Source organism: Coturnix japonica, chromosome 4 (assembly GCF_054131305.1).
Source record: "Coturnix japonica strain WE chromosome 4, WE-NBRP24, whole genome shotgun sequence".
In the NCBI taxonomy this organism is placed as follows: domain Eukaryota; kingdom Metazoa; phylum Chordata; class Aves; order Galliformes; family Phasianidae; genus Coturnix; species Coturnix japonica.
The window spans coordinates 77,195,662-77,217,293 of NC_140666.1; the positions used below are offsets into that span (position 1 = coordinate 77,195,662).

The 21,632-nt window shown below is 38.8% G+C and overlaps 2 protein-coding genes across 8 annotated transcripts in view; one reads left to right on the forward strand and one right to left on the reverse strand.

The window, feature by feature from the left end:
• The window catches only part of FAM184B (family with sequence similarity 184 member B), a 42,201-nt gene extending 22,577 nt beyond the window's left edge, over positions 1-19,624 (forward strand). For 2 of the 6 annotated variants that reach the window (XM_085545670.1, XM_015862799.3), the window contains 10 exons: positions 393-503; positions 7,121-7,333; positions 8,571-8,724; positions 9,814-9,926; positions 10,341-10,525; positions 14,585-14,702; positions 14,851-14,952; positions 15,546-15,751; positions 16,739-16,847; positions 18,886-19,048. In XM_085545670.1, coding sequence (XP_085401796.1) covers positions 393-503; positions 7,121-7,333; positions 8,571-8,724; positions 9,814-9,926; positions 10,341-10,525; positions 14,585-14,702; positions 14,851-14,952; positions 15,546-15,751; positions 16,739-16,847; positions 18,886-18,900 — 1,326 coding nt within the window. In that variant the 3' untranslated portion in view covers positions 18,901-19,048. Of the gene's footprint in view, positions 1-392; positions 504-7,120; positions 7,334-8,570; positions 8,725-9,813; positions 9,927-10,340; positions 10,526-14,584; positions 14,703-14,850; positions 14,953-15,545; positions 15,752-16,738; positions 16,848-18,885 lie in introns of all 6 variants that reach the window. The other 4 variants (XM_015862800.3, XM_015862801.3, XM_085545671.1 and 1 more) reach the window with 4 other exon arrangements.
• Positions 19,625-20,178: 554 nt separating this feature from the next.
• Positions 20,179-21,565, reverse strand: MED28 (mediator complex subunit 28). 2 transcript variants are annotated; one of them, XM_085545684.1, is made up of 4 exons: positions 21,387-21,565; positions 21,228-21,294; positions 20,765-20,812; positions 20,179-20,507 (listed from the first exon to the last, which is right to left on the reverse strand). In XM_085545684.1, the coding sequence occupies exons 1-3, from the start codon at positions 21,543-21,545 to the stop codon at positions 20,769-20,771; spliced, it is 270 nt and encodes an 89-aa protein (XP_085401810.1). In that variant the 5' UTR covers positions 21,546-21,565; the 3' UTR covers positions 20,179-20,507; positions 20,765-20,768. The 2 variants fall into 2 exon arrangements, with proteins under 2 accessions (XP_085401810.1, XP_015718290.1); XM_015862804.3 differs by having other exon boundaries at positions 20,765-20,877.
• Positions 21,566-21,632: the final 67 nt, after the last annotated feature.

The window sequence follows — 21,632 nt, forward strand, 5'->3', positions numbered from 1 at the left end:
CTATGAGAGTAAATTGTTTTATCTGTCTGTGAAAGTGTTTACATGTGATCAGTATGAGAAGAGAGTGTTTCAAGTGTAAGCCTTACTAAATGGACTCTGTTACATGAGGTATTGTTTTATGAGACTGGGTTTTTACAAGGTATGCTTAGAATGATGTTAGGCTGAAGCTCTTCACACAAGTCAGATCAAACTTAAATGCTGATAATTTCATAATACAGTTTGGGAAAAAAAAAAGAAAAAAAGTATACCAGTAGTTGTTTATTACTTCTAGGCAATAAATCTCATTGCTTATAATCATCTCATGATTCTATGATTTCCTCTTAGAGTGTCACAGAAAGTTACTAAGGAAATCTTGAGTAAGTTGTATACTCTCTTTTTGGTTTGGACTTTAGGAACTCCAGACACAGCTAGAGGAATTTAAAAGAAAATCTGAGTGTGAAATGAAGCAACTGGAGAACGAAAAAGAAGCCCTAACTGGGAAACTTCAAAACTCTTCACTTGAGGTAAGATAGTCATAAATGTAAATTAGTAATAAAAGGGCTTTTCATTTTTTTTTTCTTCTGAAAGGTTCTTGATTACATATGTAACAGGTTGCCCAGAGATGTGATGGGTGCCCCATCCTTGAAGATATTCAAGGTCAGGCTGAACCAGGTTCTGAGGAACCTGATCTAGCTGTAGATGTCCCTGTTCACTGCAGGGAAGCTGGTCTAGATGACTTTTACGGGTCCCTTCCAACTCAAATAATTCTATAATTCTATATAATCACATTTGTTGCCATTGTCATTCAAGAAAATATGAAAGATAGAAATAAGAAAAAATACTGCTCCTCAGTGTCTATGAAGATTTTGGCATGCCTGTTTATTTTGATGAATCTCATACTATACCGCTCTTTGGTGTTATACTGAGGCTTTATGCAAAGGAATTTGACTCTGTGTTGGATGGTGACTTTGACTTTCTGCATATGGGGCTACGTGGATTTGGAATTTTCTCTATTGATGTGTGTGTGTGTTGAGATTGACTGACTGTAATTTCCACCACTTTTTATCTTCACTGCTTCTAAGCAATTTCACTTCCAGCAAGTTCAGTAGGATCTTGTATAGGAAGAGATGAAACTCTAGATTTTTCTCAGCTGGCTTTTGTAATTTCTGAGTGGCTATAATAAGACCTCCTTCAGTGTTCATTGACAGAGAAAGGACAGAGAGACCCATCAAGGTTCTAAGTAAGACGTTCTGTCTCCCACCTGCTTTCACTTTCCCCTTCCCTTTATACTGCTTGGTGCGTAGTATATTTCAGCAGTCGCAGCATGTGATGTGGCCATTTACTATATAACATCTGCTTTTCCCCCCTTGCAGCTGTGATAGTGTAATCCTTTTTTATTTCACTTGTAATGCAGATCTAAGTGTTCTGGTATCAAAGAGTTGCATTCCGTTGTTCTATCCATTATTCTGTGTTACAAATGCAGAATGGAAATGTAGTTCTTAATGTTCGAAACTTCAGGCTAAGTCCTGGTTTTAGGTTTTATTACACATCTGCATGTCACTGTTTTCTACAGTGTTCTTCATTGGGAGAATTTCAGGTCAATCCAACTTGTGTTGGCCTATCCAGGCCTTGATACAGGTGACTTCCTTGTATCCAATACAACATGTAGGTTCTTAGAAATCAGTCATCTTTATTCATTTCTAAACTTCCCTTAAGGGAAAAAAAAATCATAGTCTATTCAAAGCTGAAAACTTATTGTGATATGCTGGCATACGTAATGCCTGAAAGTTGTTTGAGGTGTAGGGGAAAGTGGTGGATACTGTCCAACCTGATAATATTGCATACACTTATGCATGTATATTCCATTGGAAGGTCTCAAAGAAGTCAAAAGAATTATTTTTTGAAGTAATTATTGTTCAGGTTTTGCAGATACAAAAAGTAAAGCAGTGAGCCTTCAAATTCCTTTTCTTGAAGTCATGCATTCAGACCAGAACAACAAGAGAGGAAGCCTGTTTCCTATCTGCTAGTCCTGTGATACTGTGAGTTCATAGTTGATGCAAGGGGTACTGAGAAAATACTATTGCTAAATACATAAAGCAAGTAATATAGTGTACATCATACTGTGTGGTACATTCACAACATCATGTAAGTATAAACAGGTGCACTAAAAAAATTCTCAGTGTATCTTGCAATCTAACAGTGGGGTGAAAATGGAAATGACTCCTCTGAAGCAAAAGTTTGCATTGTTGTTGGTATTTCTTATGTTACTTTCTGAATCAGTTACTTAGAGATATTGCCTCTAAGCAATTGAAATTACTCCACCAGAGAAGTGAAGTGGTTTCAACTTACAGTATTTTCCTTCTAAGGATATTTGACTATTCGCAGCCAACAAACAACCATTTACTCTACTCACATTGTTTCACTGAGGGCATGATTCCCAGCTGGGAACTTTGCAGTGGCTCAGCCCAGAGTTTCCGCCTCAGAGACTAGGCAATGTGCTGTTACTAATCCAGTTCTAACCTGGATGATATTTCACTTCTAAAAATAGCTTTCTTAGCAGCATAAGGCATATTTTTGGTTGGGCTGACATAGCTAGAGCACAGTGCAGAGTAGACAGAATCATGATAATTAGTTTTCTCTGGGGACACACTTCAAAACTGCAGTATTTCTATATTACTGCATTTTTTTTTCTTGATAAATATGCCAGATTTGCACCTATTTGGTGCCTTGGAAGTAAAGATATGAAGTCCTGTGTGAACTGAATGCTAATTAACTGGAGTCCTCCAGTCCCTTACTTTTGCACTGCAGGATCTGTTTAGCATCTGTAATGAGAGTATTCTGGAATTACAAGGTACATAAAATAGAAGGGTGGGATACACCAGAATCGTGTTGGCAGGCTTGTGAGTACCATCAAATAATCATAGCAGCTGTGGATGTGTGCCGTGCCTGCTGTGCTTGTTCCTGTCCATCCAGTCAGGACTTGCTATAAATGTTGGAAAGCAGTTAACTGAGGTAAATGTGAAATAAACCTTAAGACAGCAATAAAATAGCATTTCGTTGTTACTATTTCTACTGTGTTACTGTTTTGATGTAAAAGCACCATAGTATGAGTAAAACTAAGTAGCATTTGGATGCTTTATTTTGACTGTCTGGACACACTCTGAAATGTGTTGACTCTTCTATAATACATCAAAAGACAGTTCATATAAGAATATTAAGTATGAATTCATACTGTCTCAATATATTGAGATGTTTCTACTTAAGATAGACAGTAAGTCAAAATACTCTCTCTGATTCCAACTTTAGATCTTGTCTTTGAGAGTTCATGCTTAGGTACAACAAATACAAGAAGGAGTAAGTTGATAGGGGTGAGGCTTCAAATATTCATAGAATCTGGGAGCACAGAAATGAAATAAGCAAAGAAGTCAGAGGGCAAGCATTCTGTGGCATGCACAGCCTGGTATTTTTGCCCATTGGCTATTTAGACTCTGAGATGTGCTTCAAGAGAATCAAGAAGCACAGTAATTATCTCTATAAAATAATTAAAACTGAAAGACATTTGAAATACTTCAAAATTTATGTCTTTTACTGATCGTTGATGACTTTTCCTTTGCTTGGAAGACATTGGGAGGCAAAGTGAGTTGCCATTCGGTTAAATCTCGTAATTTATAGTTTACTTTGTGGAAAATCATAAACAAAAGTTGCAGCAGCTCTGGAAATGAAGGTAAAGTTGGCAAGTGACTCTGGCATCTGCTTGTTCTTGGTGTACACAGATCTCATTATACAGACACATTAAAGTCAATATTTTTCATTAAGAGTCATGTTAATCAATTATTCTTCTCTAGTGTGTTCAGACAGCTAGTAGAATGGCACAAAGGAAAAAGCCAACAAACAAATGTCAGACTAGTTATCTTAAACTCACAGTCAGGGACAGAAAAATTCTTTTCAAATTTGCCAATTCAGAACTGTTTCATAGGAAATTAAAAATGCCAAGTGGGTTTGAATCTGTTTGGGAGATGGAAAAACTTTTATTTTTTGGCATTTAAAAAAGAACAAGAAAAAAGACGTGATTCACGTAACACTTGGTGAAGGAATGTTTGTTTTCTTGTCTATCAAACTAGCATTCCCCTGAAGTGTGGGGGAGCTGGGCATCATGGTTTTTTTTCCCCTTCTGCCAGCTTTCTCTCCGTTTAAAGAGTTCCCTTGTCACTGGGTAATAAGATACTACTGTCTCATTGCCACTTCTTCATTTGTGTGTTAAGTTGTCATTGGACAACCTAGGCCTCCATCATTTGGGTAAGTATCCCACTTGCTTTCAGTGTACAAGCACGTGCTTTCCTGCCCTCATTTTTTTCTGTGCCTCCATACTTGCTTTCTCTCTTACACATACGTGTACAGCAATACCAACACTACTGTCTCTTATTCCCTTGTGTGCTATGAGTAAAGGCATTTGTCTCCATGTAAGTGGTGAAATAATTTAAGCTTGTGATATGTTGAATTCAGTCTGAAGGGAATGTGTTTTAACTTTTCATTTTGTCTTGCACATTGAAAAACACTTCCTCTGGCCTGATTCAACTAGAAATTTTACTCGTTGCTTGTTTTTTCCACCAACAAGAAAAAAGCTTCCCAGGTTTGTTAAAGAGTTTGGTTTTTTTTAACAAGATTCATGTCTGCTTGCAGACTTCTGTCATATCTAAATTACTGATACTGCTGAAGATCTCAGAATACATGAAATATCAGTGATAAGCTAAGGAACTTTGACGTTCAAATATAGTGCACTGCCTCATCTGGTAAAAGATATCCATGTTAACCACAATACTGGCATGGCTCTTTGTGAGCAGAATGTTGGAGGCAGTTCAGAGGGAAGAAGTTCAAGATCGGTGATGATCGGTAATGGCCACCACCAATTAACTGGAGAAAGAAATATGACTTTGATTTGAAGGAAAGGGCAAATTTATTTAAATAGAAGTAGTACAGTAAACTGACCTGTGTACAGAACTGCAGTTGTACAGCCATAACCATACTCAAAATATGGAACAGTGGCTCTCTTATAGCTATTTTGCAGCGTTTTGAGCCTTCCCAGCTCTGTTCTGTAGATCTCATTGTTCTGTGCTGGGAACCTGTGTGAAAAGTACAGGCTTTGAGAGTATGTGAATAGGGGCTGCAGTCCATCTGGGAATGGAGAAGAGCCTCAAGAGAGGGAAAGAGAATATATCCTTTGGAGAAAAAAAGTCAGCATGCTCAACTAACTTTAGAAAGAAAAGAGCCATAAAGTGGGGGGAATACATTTAGCTATCATGAGAAGGTATTCCTAGCATTTGGGGAAGTATGGCATAGCTTGTTCTTGTCTCCCTTTGGATGGTGCAATGCTCCCTGTGCCCAAAAAGTTAGTGAGAAGTAAAGGCTTTTTGTGTAGCACGTCTCCTGTTCTTGTGTGTAACACAAAATACACTGGAAAATACTGTAAGAATGAAATGTGAATGATGTAGGTGCTTTAACCCACTTAGTAAATCTTCATCCAGCTTTTGTGATGCTGCATCAGAAAAGATCATGACTATGTAGCTGGAGTTACAAACAACTGTTTAACTAGCTTGAGTGCTTCCTCAATTAACAGTCTGTTTGCAGTTTATGTGGGGCAAAAAAATAAATCAAGGCAATACTCATGAAGTAGAGAAAAAGAGCAAGTATTAATATAAAAGCAAGAATATGGAGGAGCCACAGATTATAATCTATATCCAACTTGTAGATGAGTGTTATGTAATTTGTACCATTAAAGTAATATGAGCATTGTGTGATTTATCATTTGAATCATATGAAATTATAAGGAAGCAAGCCTCCATTTCACAGTTTGATTTCAGTTGCTCTAAGTTTGGAAAGTACAAGTACATAAAACATGAAAGACAGACATATACTCTTTCACATCTTTGAAAAGGAAAGAGAGGTAAAGGTTTTGTAAGAGGCATGGCAAAGTGAGAAAGCAGACTTGGAATTTTAAGATACAGCAGCAGAAATGCTAATTGACCTTACTTGGTTTGCATTTTCCTTTCATGCAAAAGAACTTTGAAGTTCTGAAAATGTTCAAGATGTTCACAAAATTAGGAAGAATGGCAAATACAAATTGGTGCTGAATGTTTAAAAACCTACTGAAAAGAAAAGACAAAAGACTCATCCCTTTCTCCCCACTGAAAAAAATATGAAATCCACAATGTTATTCTTATAATGAGAACTCTGCTTTTGTGAGTGCTGCTATAGATGTCTACTGTGTTTCGTAAGTAAGCTAAGAAAGGAAGGAAAATAAAACAGCTGGTGTAAAGTACAGAATTCCTGTTTCCATTAGTTCTAGTCTATCTACTACGTTAGAAATGGGCTCTGAAAGGTTGCTTCTCAGTGCTGACAATAAGCTCAGCCTGCCTCCGGATTTGTGCCCCAGTTGGACTATGGACTCTGCATACAAGATGAAGATCATCTGAAAAAGAAATAATTTAAGAAAAGTACTTGATGGGCAAAAGACAGTGTGTGCAAAAGTGCATGCATGTCATTGTTTCACCAGGTTCTCTTTGAAGGGGTATCTGCCTCCCAAAAGAACTTTAAGAAGTGTTGTGTTTTTCTTGCTTCTAATGCTTTGAGATGTTCTTCAGAAGGAGTGATTTCAGTTGTTTGGGGTTGTTGTTTTTTAGGTACTCATTAAAGCTGCACAAATCATTTGTTTCCTGTTTGTTGATCAAATTAAAAAGCAGGGAAAGGTTGAAGGAAAATTCAAGAGTGTCTTTAAGTTTTAATTAATGTTTTATTTGAAGTGTTGTTTTCATTTTAAATAGAGAAAATAAGTTTCTAAATTAAATGTTTCAAACGAAGAATTCAAAGTTTCCTACTTAAAATTGCTATGAAGGAAGAAAAAAAGCTTTTAAAATTAATCTTTGAATGTTTTCAGTTGAGTAAAACCATTCTGAATTAGTATAGTAGCTATCTGGAAAACGCACTTATTAGCTCTTTTTTTCACTGAAGCAAAGGGCTCACTGCATGAAACAAGCATCTTGCTATTTTTCACGAAGCATCACAAGATCATAGAATTTACTCAGATTTACAGAATTCTTCTCCATTGTTAGTGTAGCCATTAATCCTTTCCTGCTTTTTCTGGTAGGTGGCTCAGCTGAAGCAGATATTAGACCAGCAAGCAGATAATTTCAAGGAGTCGCTGAAGAAACACAACCTACAGTCCAGCAAAGAAAAGGAGAAGCTTTTGCAGGATCTTCAAAACACCATTAAAGAAAACCAGAATGTTAAACTGCAGCTGGAGGCGTCACATCAAAAAGTCTTAAAAATGATGGAGAAGAACAAAAAACAGGAACTCAAGGTCAGTTTATGATCTACTTGCTAAAAAATAGGTGGTATGGCTAAACAATGTTAGTAACCCCTGAATATCAGCTCATTTGGTACCTGCTGTCTTAACTGTGTGCTGCCATTGCGGCACATAATGAGCTATTCTGTGATTTTGAAACCTTGTTATTTTAAGGGTTGGGTTTTTTGTTGGGTGGTGGTGGCGGTGTTTTTATTTTAACTTTTTTACTGAGATCACAGTATGAATGAAATTATTTCTATAAAATACTGTATCCTAGTCTAGTTAGGCTAGGATGAATGCAGACTCTTCTAGCTGTGCTCTGCTTCACAAATACAAGGGAATTCCTAAGTGTTTTATTAACAGGACTCGCTTTTTATTATTTTTCATCCATTATTCATTTATACATAAATAGTTTAAAGGAAGTACATTATGTATGTGTAATGATGCGTATTGGCTTAGATACTTTCAAGAAATGAATTTTATATGTAGATAATGAAAGCTTCTAAAGGTTCAAGGGGATATATTTCAATGACAAAATGTTAATGCAATATAATGAGGTACTGAAGGAAGTAGCTGTTCAAGTGGAAAAAAAAGCTTAAACTCTACATGCAATTGTAGCATGGAGTTAGTATGTCTCTTTTTTGTATTGCACACATTAGGAAAAGTCTTTTAAAATGTATTTGGTATAACCACCATAAAAATGATTTAATGTCTTGTTTACATATTCAGAATCAAATCCCAGCTTTATCAAAGTAAGCTGAAGACAGTAGCTGGTACAAATGAAACTGGTAATAGGAGCTTGCTCTCAGAGCCACTACACAGCAGCTACTCCAGCAATATATCAGCAGCACTTCCAGTGATGATGGGAAGTTCTGTCCAAGAAAGGCTAATTGAAAAATAGAAGCCTTTGTCTTGCACAGTGTGATAAGAAAAGGTATTCAGGTCCAACCTGGGACTTTCTGTGGTGAATGGTAAAATATCTTTTTAGTGCCAAATAAGTACGTCAATGGTATTGTTTCATTTTGCACAACAAATCTAATAGAGGATATTGTGATGATTTATCTATTAAGTTTTCTTTTTCATCTTCTGGTCATTTTTATTCTTATGTTGGTGAAGTGTCATGTAAAAAGATGATGAAAATAATAAAAGTTCTGTAACGAAAGACTAGATTCATCCAGATATTACAAGTAAGCCAACAAGGTGTTACATAGGCTCCAACTACTTTGTTTTTTGGGGGGGTATTTGCTTACAGGAGGCAGAAGAGCGTTTGAAAAAGGAATTTAATGAGACTTTCAAGATCCAACATCAGTCCCATAGGCTGGAAATGCAAACCTTGGAAGAGAGAGCAAAGAAAGAATTACAGGATGAACTCGAGCAGATACAGAAGCAGCAAACTCTGTTGCTAGGTATAATGTCTTATGCATACACAGCTCCTGCTGCTTGATGATATGCTGAGAAGTGCTGGCATTCATCCCATTCATTTTTCTTCCCGTTTTCTGGATCATCTCCTTTCCTGTACCCTTCAATTCCAGCAATACATACTTAGCCTGTTTGTAAACTGTACTCTGCTGTCAGCAGCTTGCATACAGCACACAGATATGCATAAACAGATGTACTGAATAGAAAAATTGTAATCAGTATATATTTCCTCTTTATTTTTTTTTAATGTGGAGAATTATTCTGTGTGATTCAAGTCTTTCTGTCAAGTTCAGCGGTAGAAATCTGTGGCTCCATACATATTGTTTATTCGGTTTACAAAGTTCCCTGAATAGTTCAGATCTAAACAGAACACTGCAATATGAGAACGTGTAATGTCTCCAGGCCTAAACTCAGGTTATTAAAGCTCATTTGTAAAATGTTTTTTAACTAAAGAAAGAATAATTTAAAAGTACTACCATTCTTGCTTTTTTTTCAGTCATTCAAATTTATTAAAAAGATTCGTTGCTCTCTGAAGTTAATACATTCAATAGATAATTTATGTTCAGCTTCTTCAAGGCAAATTTTAAGGATGAGAGAAGAAATGGTCCTTACACAGTCTACAAAATAGCAGCCCATGACAGATCTGCTTAAATCAGTGTTGCATTTCAATAACACAAACAGAGCTCTCAGCTTGCATTATGGCCTTGTGTAAAACAGCAGTGGGTTTTTCAATGAAGCTCAGGAGTGCTGCAGTTAAGTACAAGGTTAGAAGAAGCAATTATAGATGTACTCTGAAAAACAGCTGGCGCAGACCTTACTTCTCTGATTCTGATGTTGATCTGTTGCACTTATAGCTCTGCAGCTTTGTACTGTTGCTTAGACGAGTTGTCTACTAATAGGTTTCCGGAGAGAGTGTGTTCCTTTTTCATACTATTACTGTTCACTAATGGCAAAGGCACCCAAGGACAAAGCAAAATGTAATGTATTAATGTTTTGCATCAACGTTGTCTTTATCTACTTCCCCTGCCCACCTGGCTTCTGACTGCCCTAATTATTATCTCTCTGGTTGTTGTTAGGATCTCTAAGAGTGGAAATTTCTGAGCAGCAGATGTCATGCACTAATCTCAAAAAACAAATAGAAGAGCTCCAAATGGAGCTGAGGAGTGTGAGGACATTGAAGAAGCAACAGGCAAGAATCCAGTTCCTACTTCATTATCTTATTGTGTTTTCTGAAAGCAGTAATATCACTTTTCTCTCTCTAAGCATAAGAAAAGTCTCTTGAAGAAATAGTCTGTTTCCTTTCTTCATGTCACACTTAAAATGTTAACCTTGCTTATCGGCTTTTCCCTACAGGCAGACTTTTTTCCATTTAAAGATCTGAGTCTTCAACACAAGTAAATAAATGAATGTTACTGAAAATGTGTATTTTATGGAGAATATAATGCATGTTTGGGAAAATGTGATCATGGATTTTGTCATGCACATAGAATTTCACATAAATTTGATAAATTGGTTGACCCAAAATCAATGCATGCAAGTCCAGTGATGTCTTTGGGTTAAATAATAAGAGGCTATGAATAAATAATTTTTGTATTTTTCTTAGGAAGGAAGCAGCCAGAGCCAGATCAGATCTCTTCATGATGAGCTAGAAAAATGCCAGGGTGAAATTTCTGAGCTCAAGAAGGAGAACTTGCTTTTGAAGGACACAATGGAATTACTCAGCACTGAGTTGGAGACACAGAAGCAAGAAGCTGCACAGCTTCAGGATAAGGAGAGACAACACAAAAGGTTTGCCTTAAATTCACTTCACAACACTATCTAGAGAGTCTGTTGCTGAAGCCAGCATTAGAGATGTTCCAACTGTGATGTCAGAATTTCTCAAGTACTAATTTTACTTATAGATGCTGGGAGTTCTGCAAAAGCAGTAGTATCGTATTCTTTTTTCCAACCATACTGAAAGGCACTTGAAATAATTGTTCAGTTCTGCATTACTGTGGCCTCACGGGGGTGACCTGAGAAAATCTGCGTGACGTTGACTGAATTTGAAAAGGATTGGAAACATTAAATCCCGAAGTCATTCAAGACCTATTAAAAAAATGTAGAAGTCTCTGAAAATAAATGCTAGATTTTCAAGCCCATTCACTGTATCTGAAACCAATGGGTTGCTAACTCTAAAAGGGACACCTGAGAATGCTGTATGTACTCTGTGTGACTCTGCTATGGCTGTAGCAGCGAGCTTTGCCCTGCAGGGTGAGGGCAGTCAGCAGAAACTGACAGAGCCTCTGTGCTCGTGGAAATCTGGATCTGTAATATGCTGTTGGGGCACAGAAAGGCAAGTTCATAGTCTTGCTTGTCTTTGTAGAAGGTGGGCTGCATCCTATTAGTATCCTGCACCAGAGCATGCATTGCATTGCAGCAGTAGCAGTGTCTCCATGTCCTCACAAGAAACTGGAGTACTTACTTTTTACATAGGAAACAAAATTGTAGTTGTCCAGTGCATTTCTATAGCAATTGAATCCTTTGAGTTTTCTGGGTCGTGATATTTAACACATTCTCTTTGCAAAGGGATTGAGGAATCTGGCACAGGAATGCTTTTCAGTTCATTTCTGCACTTGTGTGGAATGTGTGCTCCTCACTACTCCAGCTATACATGTAAAAGGAGCTTTCAAATTATGTGCTTCATAGTCTAGGGAAACGCGCTCAAGGGATAAGATGTCTCTCTGCAGGCTGTCAGAGTGGCTGGAGTAATTGCTGTCAGTGGATATTTAAAGAATGAGAGAGAAAGTTTTTTTCCTTTGTACTCTTTGGAGAAATACTTGAAAGTGTCTTTCATTTTAAGCTTTTGAAACAAAATCAATAGAAAGAATTGCAACCAGAGTTTCAGCAGTGCCCTCCAGCTGCCTTGGAGGAGTTGAGAGCTTCTGTTCATGAAGAGAAGAATTAGTCACATGTCAGTGATGAGGTCTAAAAGGCCTCAAATGGTAAAGCTGCTGGGCTGGAGGATAATCTTTACAGGGGATAGATGGTGTATCTCTACTGTAGTAAACAGAAGCAGCATTAATGGAAATTATGTAAGGAGAAATCCTTCAAATAAGGGGAGAAAATCAAAGAGCTCAAATGGTTGTAAGCATCTGATACAGGCTGCTCTGAGATTAACCCATAGAAAATGTGGAACCTTAACCTGCAGGTCCTGTTTTGCTTCTGCAGGGCCAGTAATTTAGGTAAGGCAATAGTTGAATTGGTGAGTGCATAGAAATAACAGCTTTTTACTGTACCCTTAACAACACTGACCTTGTCTTCTGTTATATAGTTGTTTCTGCTCTTAAATTTAATTGCTGTCTCTACTAATTGTGACATTTTATCTGCACGTGCCAAATTTGCATAATCGATTATTTAAAATTAACATTGCTACTCTTGTCAAGTAAGTGTAGCCAGTCATGTGCTTGAAGTAATCTTTTCTGTTCTCCTCAGTTGTGAGAATTCCACCTCAGGGGCAGAAACATTCCATAAGGATTAGGACCAGAACAGTCAAAGTTTGTTTGTTTGGTTGGTTGGTTTTTAATGGGAAAACAAATCATAGAATCATAGAATTACCCAGGTTGGAAAAGACCTTGAAGGTCATCAAGTCCAACCGCAGCCTAACCAGTACCCTAACACTAAATCCCCAGACAGCAGTTTCTGTAGGGCATGACAGAACAGTAGCGAACAAAAGGCAGTAAGATAATATGATTCTTCAATAAATGTATTTCGTTTGGGGTTTGGCATCAAAAAGCAGTGTTACGAGTGGGCTTGAAAAAGTATTGGGCATTTTTTAGTTTTCAGTGGATGGAGCTAATGAAATAACAGTGTATTTCAAAATATATCGTCTGTTAAAGACAAGCACTGTGATGGCATTTCTATGTTTCTTGCTATGTTCAGAATGGTGGTAGACATTATTAACTATTCCAGATTGGGTGCTATGATGGGGTGAAGCACAGCATCAAAGCCTCATCTTAAAATCTCGGAGATTCCAAAATAATTTTACTTAATGTGTATTCCTATACTTTATTGTTACATTTGACCATTAGGATTGATGTATAGGTTAACCATAGACAGAATGCCACTACTATCACATAAAAAAACCTCTTACTTCCTGAAGGTTGAAGAACAAGGGCTTCTTCTCCAAATAACTTGTCTCTTTCTTACTGTTAGTGAGGTTCAGCCTCAGACTGATGGTGATGTGATGAAGTCAGATCAGCCAGTGGAGGCCCTCGAGCTGTGCTGTTAGCTGCCTTTCTAGTCACTAAAATACCTGAAAACTGCATGCTTTCATCAATAGCAATGAACTGGTATTAAAACACAAGAATTCAGACATATTTCAATACTAATGGAAGGCTACTGGTTGTAGACCTCAAAACAAAACATGAAAAAGAACTGGATGTACTAAAACAAGATCACCAGAAGGAAATCAACACTGTTATCTGATTTCAAAAATGCTCAGGCACATCTCTAAGCAAAGAGTTTCTCCTTAGAAGCTGGGTGTGTCATTTAAATCAGCTGTGACCCATATTGACAATGAGTTCTGCTTTTAATTATTATTCCTACCATATATTCCTACCGTACATATATATATATAGATATATATTTATATATATTTAAATTACTTATGGGTAGAATATGATGAGCACTGAAATAGAAGTGTATGGATTTTTCCTTTGCAAACACAAAAATACAGATACATTGTAATAAACTGATTACTGTTCAAAGGAAACCACTGTACTGTTTTACAGTATTAAAGTAAACCATGCACTTAGCATCTTAGAACTTTATGATGCATAAAATCATCTTTGTTACAGATGCTACCAGGGTCCTTGATCCATCGTCTTGCCCTTAATTTTGCTCAGCACAGCAGCACCCTTGAAATTAAGCTCTTGCTCCCTTGCAAATTTCTCAGGATATTCTCAAACTGCAACCCCCACTTTACCATATAAATAGATGGCATTTTGTAGCCTTCTTTGGATGTAAGTAGTCCTGTGGTTCTTCGGACTGTACATCAGAGGTCTCCCACAAATAGTCTTTGTTTTTGTCATTGTCATCTGCTTGCAAGTAGGCAGATCTTTGAGCCTATATATGCTATATAGATATGCTCATATCTAAACTGTGAGGTACACTAAATGTAAAAAAAAAAAAAAAAAAAAAAAAAAGGATGTGGTTTATATTATGTAATTAACTTCATTGTATGGCAGATGAACTGAGCAGCAGAATTCATAAACCTGGATGATGAAATAATTAGTTGTTTTTTAATGGGTTAATCAAACGTTTCCACACCATCTTTAAGAAGGTGTGAAGTCTAATTTGAATCTCTTTTCTTGACTGAGACATTTAAAGAGCAGAAATTACACTACAAGCTTTGCCTTAGAGGGTTCACTAAAGCAGCAGACTAGCCAAAGCTCTTTTTAACATAAAAGTTAATAGGAAGTTTGTAATTCTGAGACCTCAGTCAAATATGGTTGGAATTAGCCTGTAAATTCTAAAATTATTGGGTCAGAAAGAGAACAAGTAGGTAGATATAGATATGAATAGGTAGAGTGATGCACATCTGTCTCATTAGTAAACTAGACAGGCGATATGATGTGCAAGTTTAATTAGCATTTTACTGGGGCTGGATTTTACACTGGGTAGGCAATTTGGTTTGGAACTCCACATTAAATATGATCTACATACAGATGCCCATTTATAAAAGTACTGTTCCATTGTTCTAATTATGTCCCTATGTTTTAGTCTTAGAATTTAAACCACAGCTCAGGCATTTCCTGAACCTGACCTAAGGTCCTATTTTTGTTGGTCTGCATTCTTTCTTTGGCACAGACTTAAAAAATTAGAAGAAAACACAAGAAAACCAGAGTCCAGACCAGAAGATATACACCTTATAAGCTGCCTGCAAGATAAACTAAGTGAGAGAGAAGAAATTATTAAGCAGCTGGTGGTAAGATATCCTTGTATTATGTACATACATATTTTGGCATCTGTTTGAAGGCACTGGTCAGTGTTTCACTCAGGTTGATACTTTCTCTGTGCTTTTCAGTTCTTTGCCATAAATACGTTTACACACATATAAATTTCTTTTCCATCAGGAAGGAAGAAAATTTCAGCATTCACTTTTAGCCAGCACTGAATCTTACAGAAATCGATCTTTTTCTTTTACCCCTAATCCAGGATGTTTGACTCCTATGAAGGTAAGAGGTAATTCAATTAAAGTTACAGATCATGATGTTTTGCCCCTATTTGAGTCATACAAATAACCAGAACAGTAAAGGTCCTGTTAATTTTCTATGGTAATGTTATTCAGTAGAGTTCTTTGCAGTGGGTTCACCTGTAAACAGGTTCTGAGTAAAACTTGTACCCATGCACTTTTGCTGAGTTGTAGTTTTTAACAACACAGTAGATCCCCAGGCAGTTCAGTCTTCCACTGGGTTAAGCACAGCTGTCGACTGCAGGTAACTGGAGGTTACTTTGTTGTTGTATGAATTGAGAAGGATTATGAATTTTGGTTTGTGCTACTTGCAGTTTGTCCCTGGTCAGCACCTAACTGAGCTCTGGCTACATCTAAAACCTCAAAGTCAAATATACAGTTTGTTTTAATGAGACTACCTAACCCCATGGATGCTTACAGCATACCTTGAAAAGAGAACATGTTCTAAATTAGTGAAAGGTGGGAAACTTCATTTTTTTGCATGCTCCTCCCACACTGTCTAGGAATGAAGCAGTTTTTGTACCATTAAGTGTAAAAATGTGTGTGTGTGATACAGTTTTCTTTTATGATAAAAAGCAGCAGAAGAGACCAGTTGAGGTGCCCAGTCGTGTTGTCAGTGTACCAAATTTAGCTTCCTATGCAAAGAGCTTTTTGAGTGGCGACTTGAGATCAAAAAGAAGTGCTCCTCAAATAACAAAATCGACAAGCTTAGACCAGAGTCCTGGATGCCTCAGAGCGGGCTCCCCAACAGCACAGACCTCAGACAGCAGCGCTGCCACAAGGTATTTGTTTCTTTTGTTGTGATTTCAAAGAATTTCAGTGAGTTTGTATTCTGAGTCCTGTAGGCATTCAAGCACATTACACGTCTGGAAATAAACAGCGATGCAAGATTCCTGTCTCTTAGTGAATTCCATGTGATCAATTTTCTCTTAATAGACCCTAACTGCAAATGTAGACTGTAACACCTGCCCAGCAGAGCTTATCATTGCAGGCCTGCCAGATACAAATGGAGAAGTACCGCAAACATTGGAGTGTTGTTAATAATGAACGTGGCTGTTTAAAGCTTTGAGTACCTACCAATAATTCTGTTAAAGATGTTTCTTTTGTCTCCTTGTTTTGCACCTGGTTGATGTAGCTGAACTTTTATATTAGGAGACATTTGAATGACCATATAGGCTAATCATTTGGCAAAAGGTTTAGAGACTTAAAAACTAACTAGCAGATACTTAGTGATATTCCACTGTCATGTCAAGATCTCTTGCTATTCTTGATTTCAAACAACTTCTTAGTGTGTTTGCACTGAAAAGCTTTTTGTTTTTCTTCAAATTTACAAGCTATTATTTAAAAAATGTTTAGGATTTTCCAAACATAAATTAATTCTAAGAAAGAGTTAAAAATATACGTAGTTAATACTGTATATAGTTACAATTCTACATACATATAAAAGATTACCACTATATTTCAGGACAAAAGCCAGCCTTCCCACCTATGTCCTAGTGGACAGTAATTGCTCTGTACGTTGAATGCTATGGGGTTCTTTCCTGGAAGGCAGATGGTACTGACTCCTGCCAAAGGCAGTAATGCTGGGCCCTGGCATGGATCCAGCTTGGCAATTCCTATATCTTAGAGATGAAAGCATTCTGTGTAATGCCAGATGACTGCCACAGCAAATCAGATTTGTATTTTAAAGGGTAATACATGGGGACATTAAGAGTAGCTTGGCTGCTTCTTACTCTTTTAAATCAATCAGTTATAAATTGGCTTGGCAGGATGACATGGGATAAAGCCCTGGAAGAAAGAGGGGCCCTAGAAAGCTGGTCAGTATTCAAGGATCATCCCCTGCAAGCCCAGAAGCAGTACATCCTGAGAAAGAGGAAGGTAGGCAAGAATGCCACGAGGCCTCCATGGATCAACAAGGAGTTCCTGGACTTACTTCATCATAGAAAGGAAGTCTGTAGGCAGTGGAAGCAGGAACAGGTTACTTAGGGGGACTACAAAGAAGTTGTCTGAGCAACCAGAGATCAGATTAGTAAAGCTAAAACCCAGATAGAATTAGATCTAGCCAGGGACACAAAGGGGAGCAAGAAAATATTCTACAGATATACCAGTGATAAAAGGAAGGCCAGAGAAGATGTGGACCCTTTCTGGATCGAAACTGGAGATGTGGAGAAAGCTGATGTACTCAATGACTTTGCCTCAGTCTTCACCATCAAGGGCTCTATTGACACTGCCCAAGTTGCAGAAAGCAAAAGTAAAAGCTGGGAAAGATCTGCCCATTGTAAATGAAAATATGTTTGAGACCATCTAAAGAACCTGGAGGTGCACAAGTCCATGGGACATGACAAGATCCATCCACAGATTCTGAGGGAAAACTGGCAGATGAAGTTGCCTAACCGCTGTCCATCGTATTTGAAAGGTCATTGCAGTCTGGTAAAGTTCCCACTAACTGGAGAAGAGGAAACACAACCCCCAAGGGAAAAAAAGAAGATCCAGGGAACTACAGGCCAGTCAGTCTCACTTCTGTGCCTGGCAAGATCATGGAGCAGATCCTTCGGAAGGCCCTACTGAGGCACATGGAAAATAAAGATGATGTGATTAGTGGTAACCAATATGACTTCGACAAGGGTAGATCATTCCAGACAAACCTGGTGGCCTTTTATGATGGAGTTGCAGTGTCAGTAGATAAAGGAAGAGCAACTGGCATCATCTAGGACTTCTGCAAAGTGTTTGACACTATCCTGCGCAACATTCTGGTTGCCAAGTTGGAGAAAATTGGATATGATGGATGGACCAGTCTCTGGATAAGGAATTGGCTGAACAGTCACACTCAGAAAGTTGTGGTCAATGGCTCAGTGTCCAAGTGGAGACTGGTGATGAGTAGCATTCCACAGCTGCAACTGGAGCTATTCAGCATCTTTATAGGTGACATGGGCAGTGAGATTGAATGCACCTTCAGCCAGTTTGCAGATGGTACCAAGCTGAGTGGTGCAGCTGATGTGCTAAAGAGAAGGAATGCCGTGCAAGGGTACCTGGATAGGCTTGAGAGGTGGGCCCTTCCCAACCTTATGAAGTTCAGTATGGCCAAGTGCAAGGTCTTGCACCTGTGTTGGGGTAATCCTGAACACAGATACAGGTTGGGCAGAGAATGGCTTGAGAGCAGCCAGCCTTGAGGAGAATGATTTGGGGGCCCTATAGGAAAGCTGGGGAGAGACTTTCTAGAAGGGCATGGACAAGGAAATGGCTTCATACTGGAAGAGAGTAGATTTAAGACTAGATATTAGGAAGAAATTCTTTACTGTGAGGGTGGTGGGACACTGAAAGAGGTTGCCCAGCAAGGTTGTGGATGCCCCCTCCCCAGAGATGTTCAAAACCAGGCTGGATGGGGCTTTGAGCAACCTGGTCTAATGGGAGGTGAACATGATATGAACTCACACTACTGTTAAGCTGAGTGAAATTAACACAAATGTTAAAAAAAGCATCTTGAATACTGTAAAACCAGGGATTATGTAATAGGATCAATTATAGAGACCAAGTTAACATTATGATAAATTCTTCAGTTCCAAATAAAACTTGTCTGATCTTTTTTCATGCATCAACTATGCAGCTGCCTTTTTGTTTTTCAAAAATTCCTACTATTTAATTTCTGAGCTGTCAGAACTACATTCAGACATTCCCCCATCGCTGCTCAGCTCCTTTTCACTTTCGTTTGTCTCAATTCCAGTGCTATTAGCCCAGTCTGTGTCTAGTTAGTACAGATCCCACTAGAAACTGTAGCTGGCTCTTTTTGGACTCACACAGCTCACGAGAGCACATTTCCATTTATCGGATTTTAATGTTTTTCTGAGGAAAAAAATAAATAAATTAATTAAATATTGGTAAGATTGTAAGCAATTCTACTGTTTATTTGTTTGCACAGGACACATGGCAATGAAGCGCCACAAACCAAAGATGACCAAATACAAGACCCTGAGCATCAAGAATGGTTTACTAAATACTTTTCATTTTAAAGCATATAGTTTACATACTCCTCAGATTTACCTGTTTGTTTTCTGTTAGGGAATGTTGATCTAATAAGTTTTACAACAAAAAGTACTGAAGTAATTTCTAAGGAAATTATTAGGTTAGTTAGGAACAACAGCACTTTCTTACATCTAATTATAATGGAATTAGAGGCATGGATTTCAGCAAAATGCATTTTTTTTAATAATCTCTGTAAAAAAAAAAATGAAGAAAAAGCAAAATTCTTAATACTGCTATGTGAAATGGCTTTTTACTCAAGAGAACGTACCATTCCACTATCACATTAAATATGCAGTTTGTCCTCTAATGTCCTGTTACTGGCTCCAGCTGAAGGTATTACTTACTAGTAAGTGATTTCTCTAGGTTTATATGCCTGCTTCATCAGCTGTTTTTCTGCATACTAATGTGATTGTTTTAAACTGGTTTTTTGTTGAAGTTGTTTTATGCTGAGCAGCATGTGACACACAGCTAAGAATAGCAAGCTAAAATCTTTTCTGCTTTGCTTAATGAACTGTTTTGTATAGTATTGTCATGTAATGTTCCTGGTGCACTTCAACACGTGTAACAATCCATCAGCCTGATGAATCAGGGTGGTATGTAAGTATGAACATTAAAACTTGCTTGTTAGTGACCAACTTTCATGGCTTGCTAAGTAGTGCTGTTATGCTGAACTGTGAGTTGAACTGATGCACTTGAGTTCCAGATTGATGGGAACTGCATCCACTGTCCCCATATTGTTCTGACGCCCACCAAAATGCCCAGTGGGTGAATGAGTGAATTTATCAAACCATACTAAGCAACTTATTGCTGGGAGAAAATGGTGCTATTCACAAAAAAAAGCACCTGTAAATAAAATAACATTCAGGTAATTCCTCAACAAACAGGGGGAGGGAATTGTCCAACTAGCAACCTAGTGTTGTAGATTGGACAGCTCATCTCCAAGTGCTGAAGGATTTGAATCCCAGTTTACTCATCAGCTGCAGAGGATTTTGCACTTGCAGAGAGGCATCCATCCATCCTAATAAGAACCTTTGTGTGTATTTGCACCATAGTAGCAAGATACAATCGGGAAAGCTAGGGCCATGCTTTCCAGAAGGAACAGGATATATTGTAGAAAGCACACTTCTACCAGAAATCTATTCTGAACAGGAGCTCCATATACTTTCAATGTAAATATAAAACCAAAGTGTTTTTTTCCTCCAAAAAAGAGTATTTATTTAACTTAATTCTATCTTAACTCTTTATACCTGTAGTACAAATTACATTATACAAAAAGCACATGAAGTAAAAAGACGATGCCTTAGATTTAGCTGTGTAAATTCACGTTTGCTTCATTGGAGCAGGAATATTAGCAGACGCCTGTTCCAGGTACGCTAATGGACCCTGGGGCATTTCTGCAGGCTTTTTGTGTTGTACACTGATATCTTCCAGGACTTGCTGCCAGTGTCGCAGTTTACTCAAATGCTTCTGAATTAATGCTTCTTTTCTTTGTAATTCATTTCTTAACTCTGAAACATCCTGAGGGTGAAAAAAATAGTTATTAGTAAATAGACAGTAATGCTAGGAATAACAAAGAACCTCACTTGACATGCGTGTAACTTTTAAGCCTGGCTTTTCAAGCTGATCTTGAAGGGATTCTTAAGAGTGCTTAAGTGAGAAGGTCCTGTGCAAAAGGCACAGCGAGAAACCCAAAATCAGTGCAAATGAGGCAACTTAGCTGCATTGCTGCACATTGTATCTGGTCTAACACACACGGGTAAGCCAATGTAGCATACCTCCTTAATTACTTGTTCTGGTTTCTGGACCGACAGCTGCAGTCTCTTCTGTAGAAAGAAGCATTCCGTTTGCCTTGCGACATCCAGAAACTTCTGGATGCACTGATCGACACCTGCAGGTACAACAGCAACAGGGAAAGACACAAAGGGTTCTCAGACAGTCACCACAGCAGCATTTGTGTGCATGCTGCTAAAACACCTTCTGTTGTACCACACAGAATAAATTGAAGGTTCTCTAGGAGGGATTTCTGGTACGTGTTGATCGTACGAGGCCGTGTTTGAACTCTCCACATCAAACACTGCTTTGCAGATTTTCAAAGCTTATGTTAAAGGTGCAAGAAAACATTTGTTTACGCCCCTACCAACGCTCCCGAGCGCACAGCCATAAAGCAGAGCTCTCCAAGCAGCTCCAAGCAGCGCCCCGCCGCCCCCAGGCCCGGCCCGGCCGCTCCGCAGCGCTCACCGGTGCGGATCTCCTCCTGGTCGGTGCCGTTCACGTAGTCCTGGCTGACCAGCGATGCGAAGCAGGCCTGAGGGTAGAGAGGGAAGGAAGCAAGGAGGTGAGGGCGCGGCGCTAATCAGGCCCCCGCTCGGCCGCAGGCTCCCCCGCCCCTCCCGGCACCTCGAAGGACGCTTCCAGCTCGTCCACCAGCGTGTTGTTGGGATTGCGGGGCCCCGTGGGAGGCGGGATGAGGCCGGCCGGGCCGGGCCCGCCGGGGGGTCCTGGTGGCGGCGGTCCCGGCGGTTGATTAGCGAACATCCCACCCAGCGCGCCCGCCATGGCGCACGGCTGATGGCTGCGGGGCTGCGCATGCGCGCAGTGCCTGGAGGAGGAGGCGGGCGGCTCCTCAGGGGCGTTACCTCAGCC

Bases quoted from the DNA above. Each gene is read 5' to 3' on its own strand.
- MED28 (XM_015862804.3), bottom strand. From the start codon at position 21,545: ATGGCGGGCGCGCTGGGTGGGATGTTCGCTAATCAACCGCCGGGACCG. The intron at 21,295-21,386 runs GTGCCGGGAGGG...CTCTACCCTCAG, and splicing joins AGCTGGAAGCGTCCTTCGAG to GCCTGCTTCGCATCGCTGGT. The intron at 20,508-20,764 runs GTATGCTACATT...TTTCACCCTCAG, and splicing joins CAGAACAAGTAATTAAGGAG to GATGTTTCAGAGTTAAGAAA.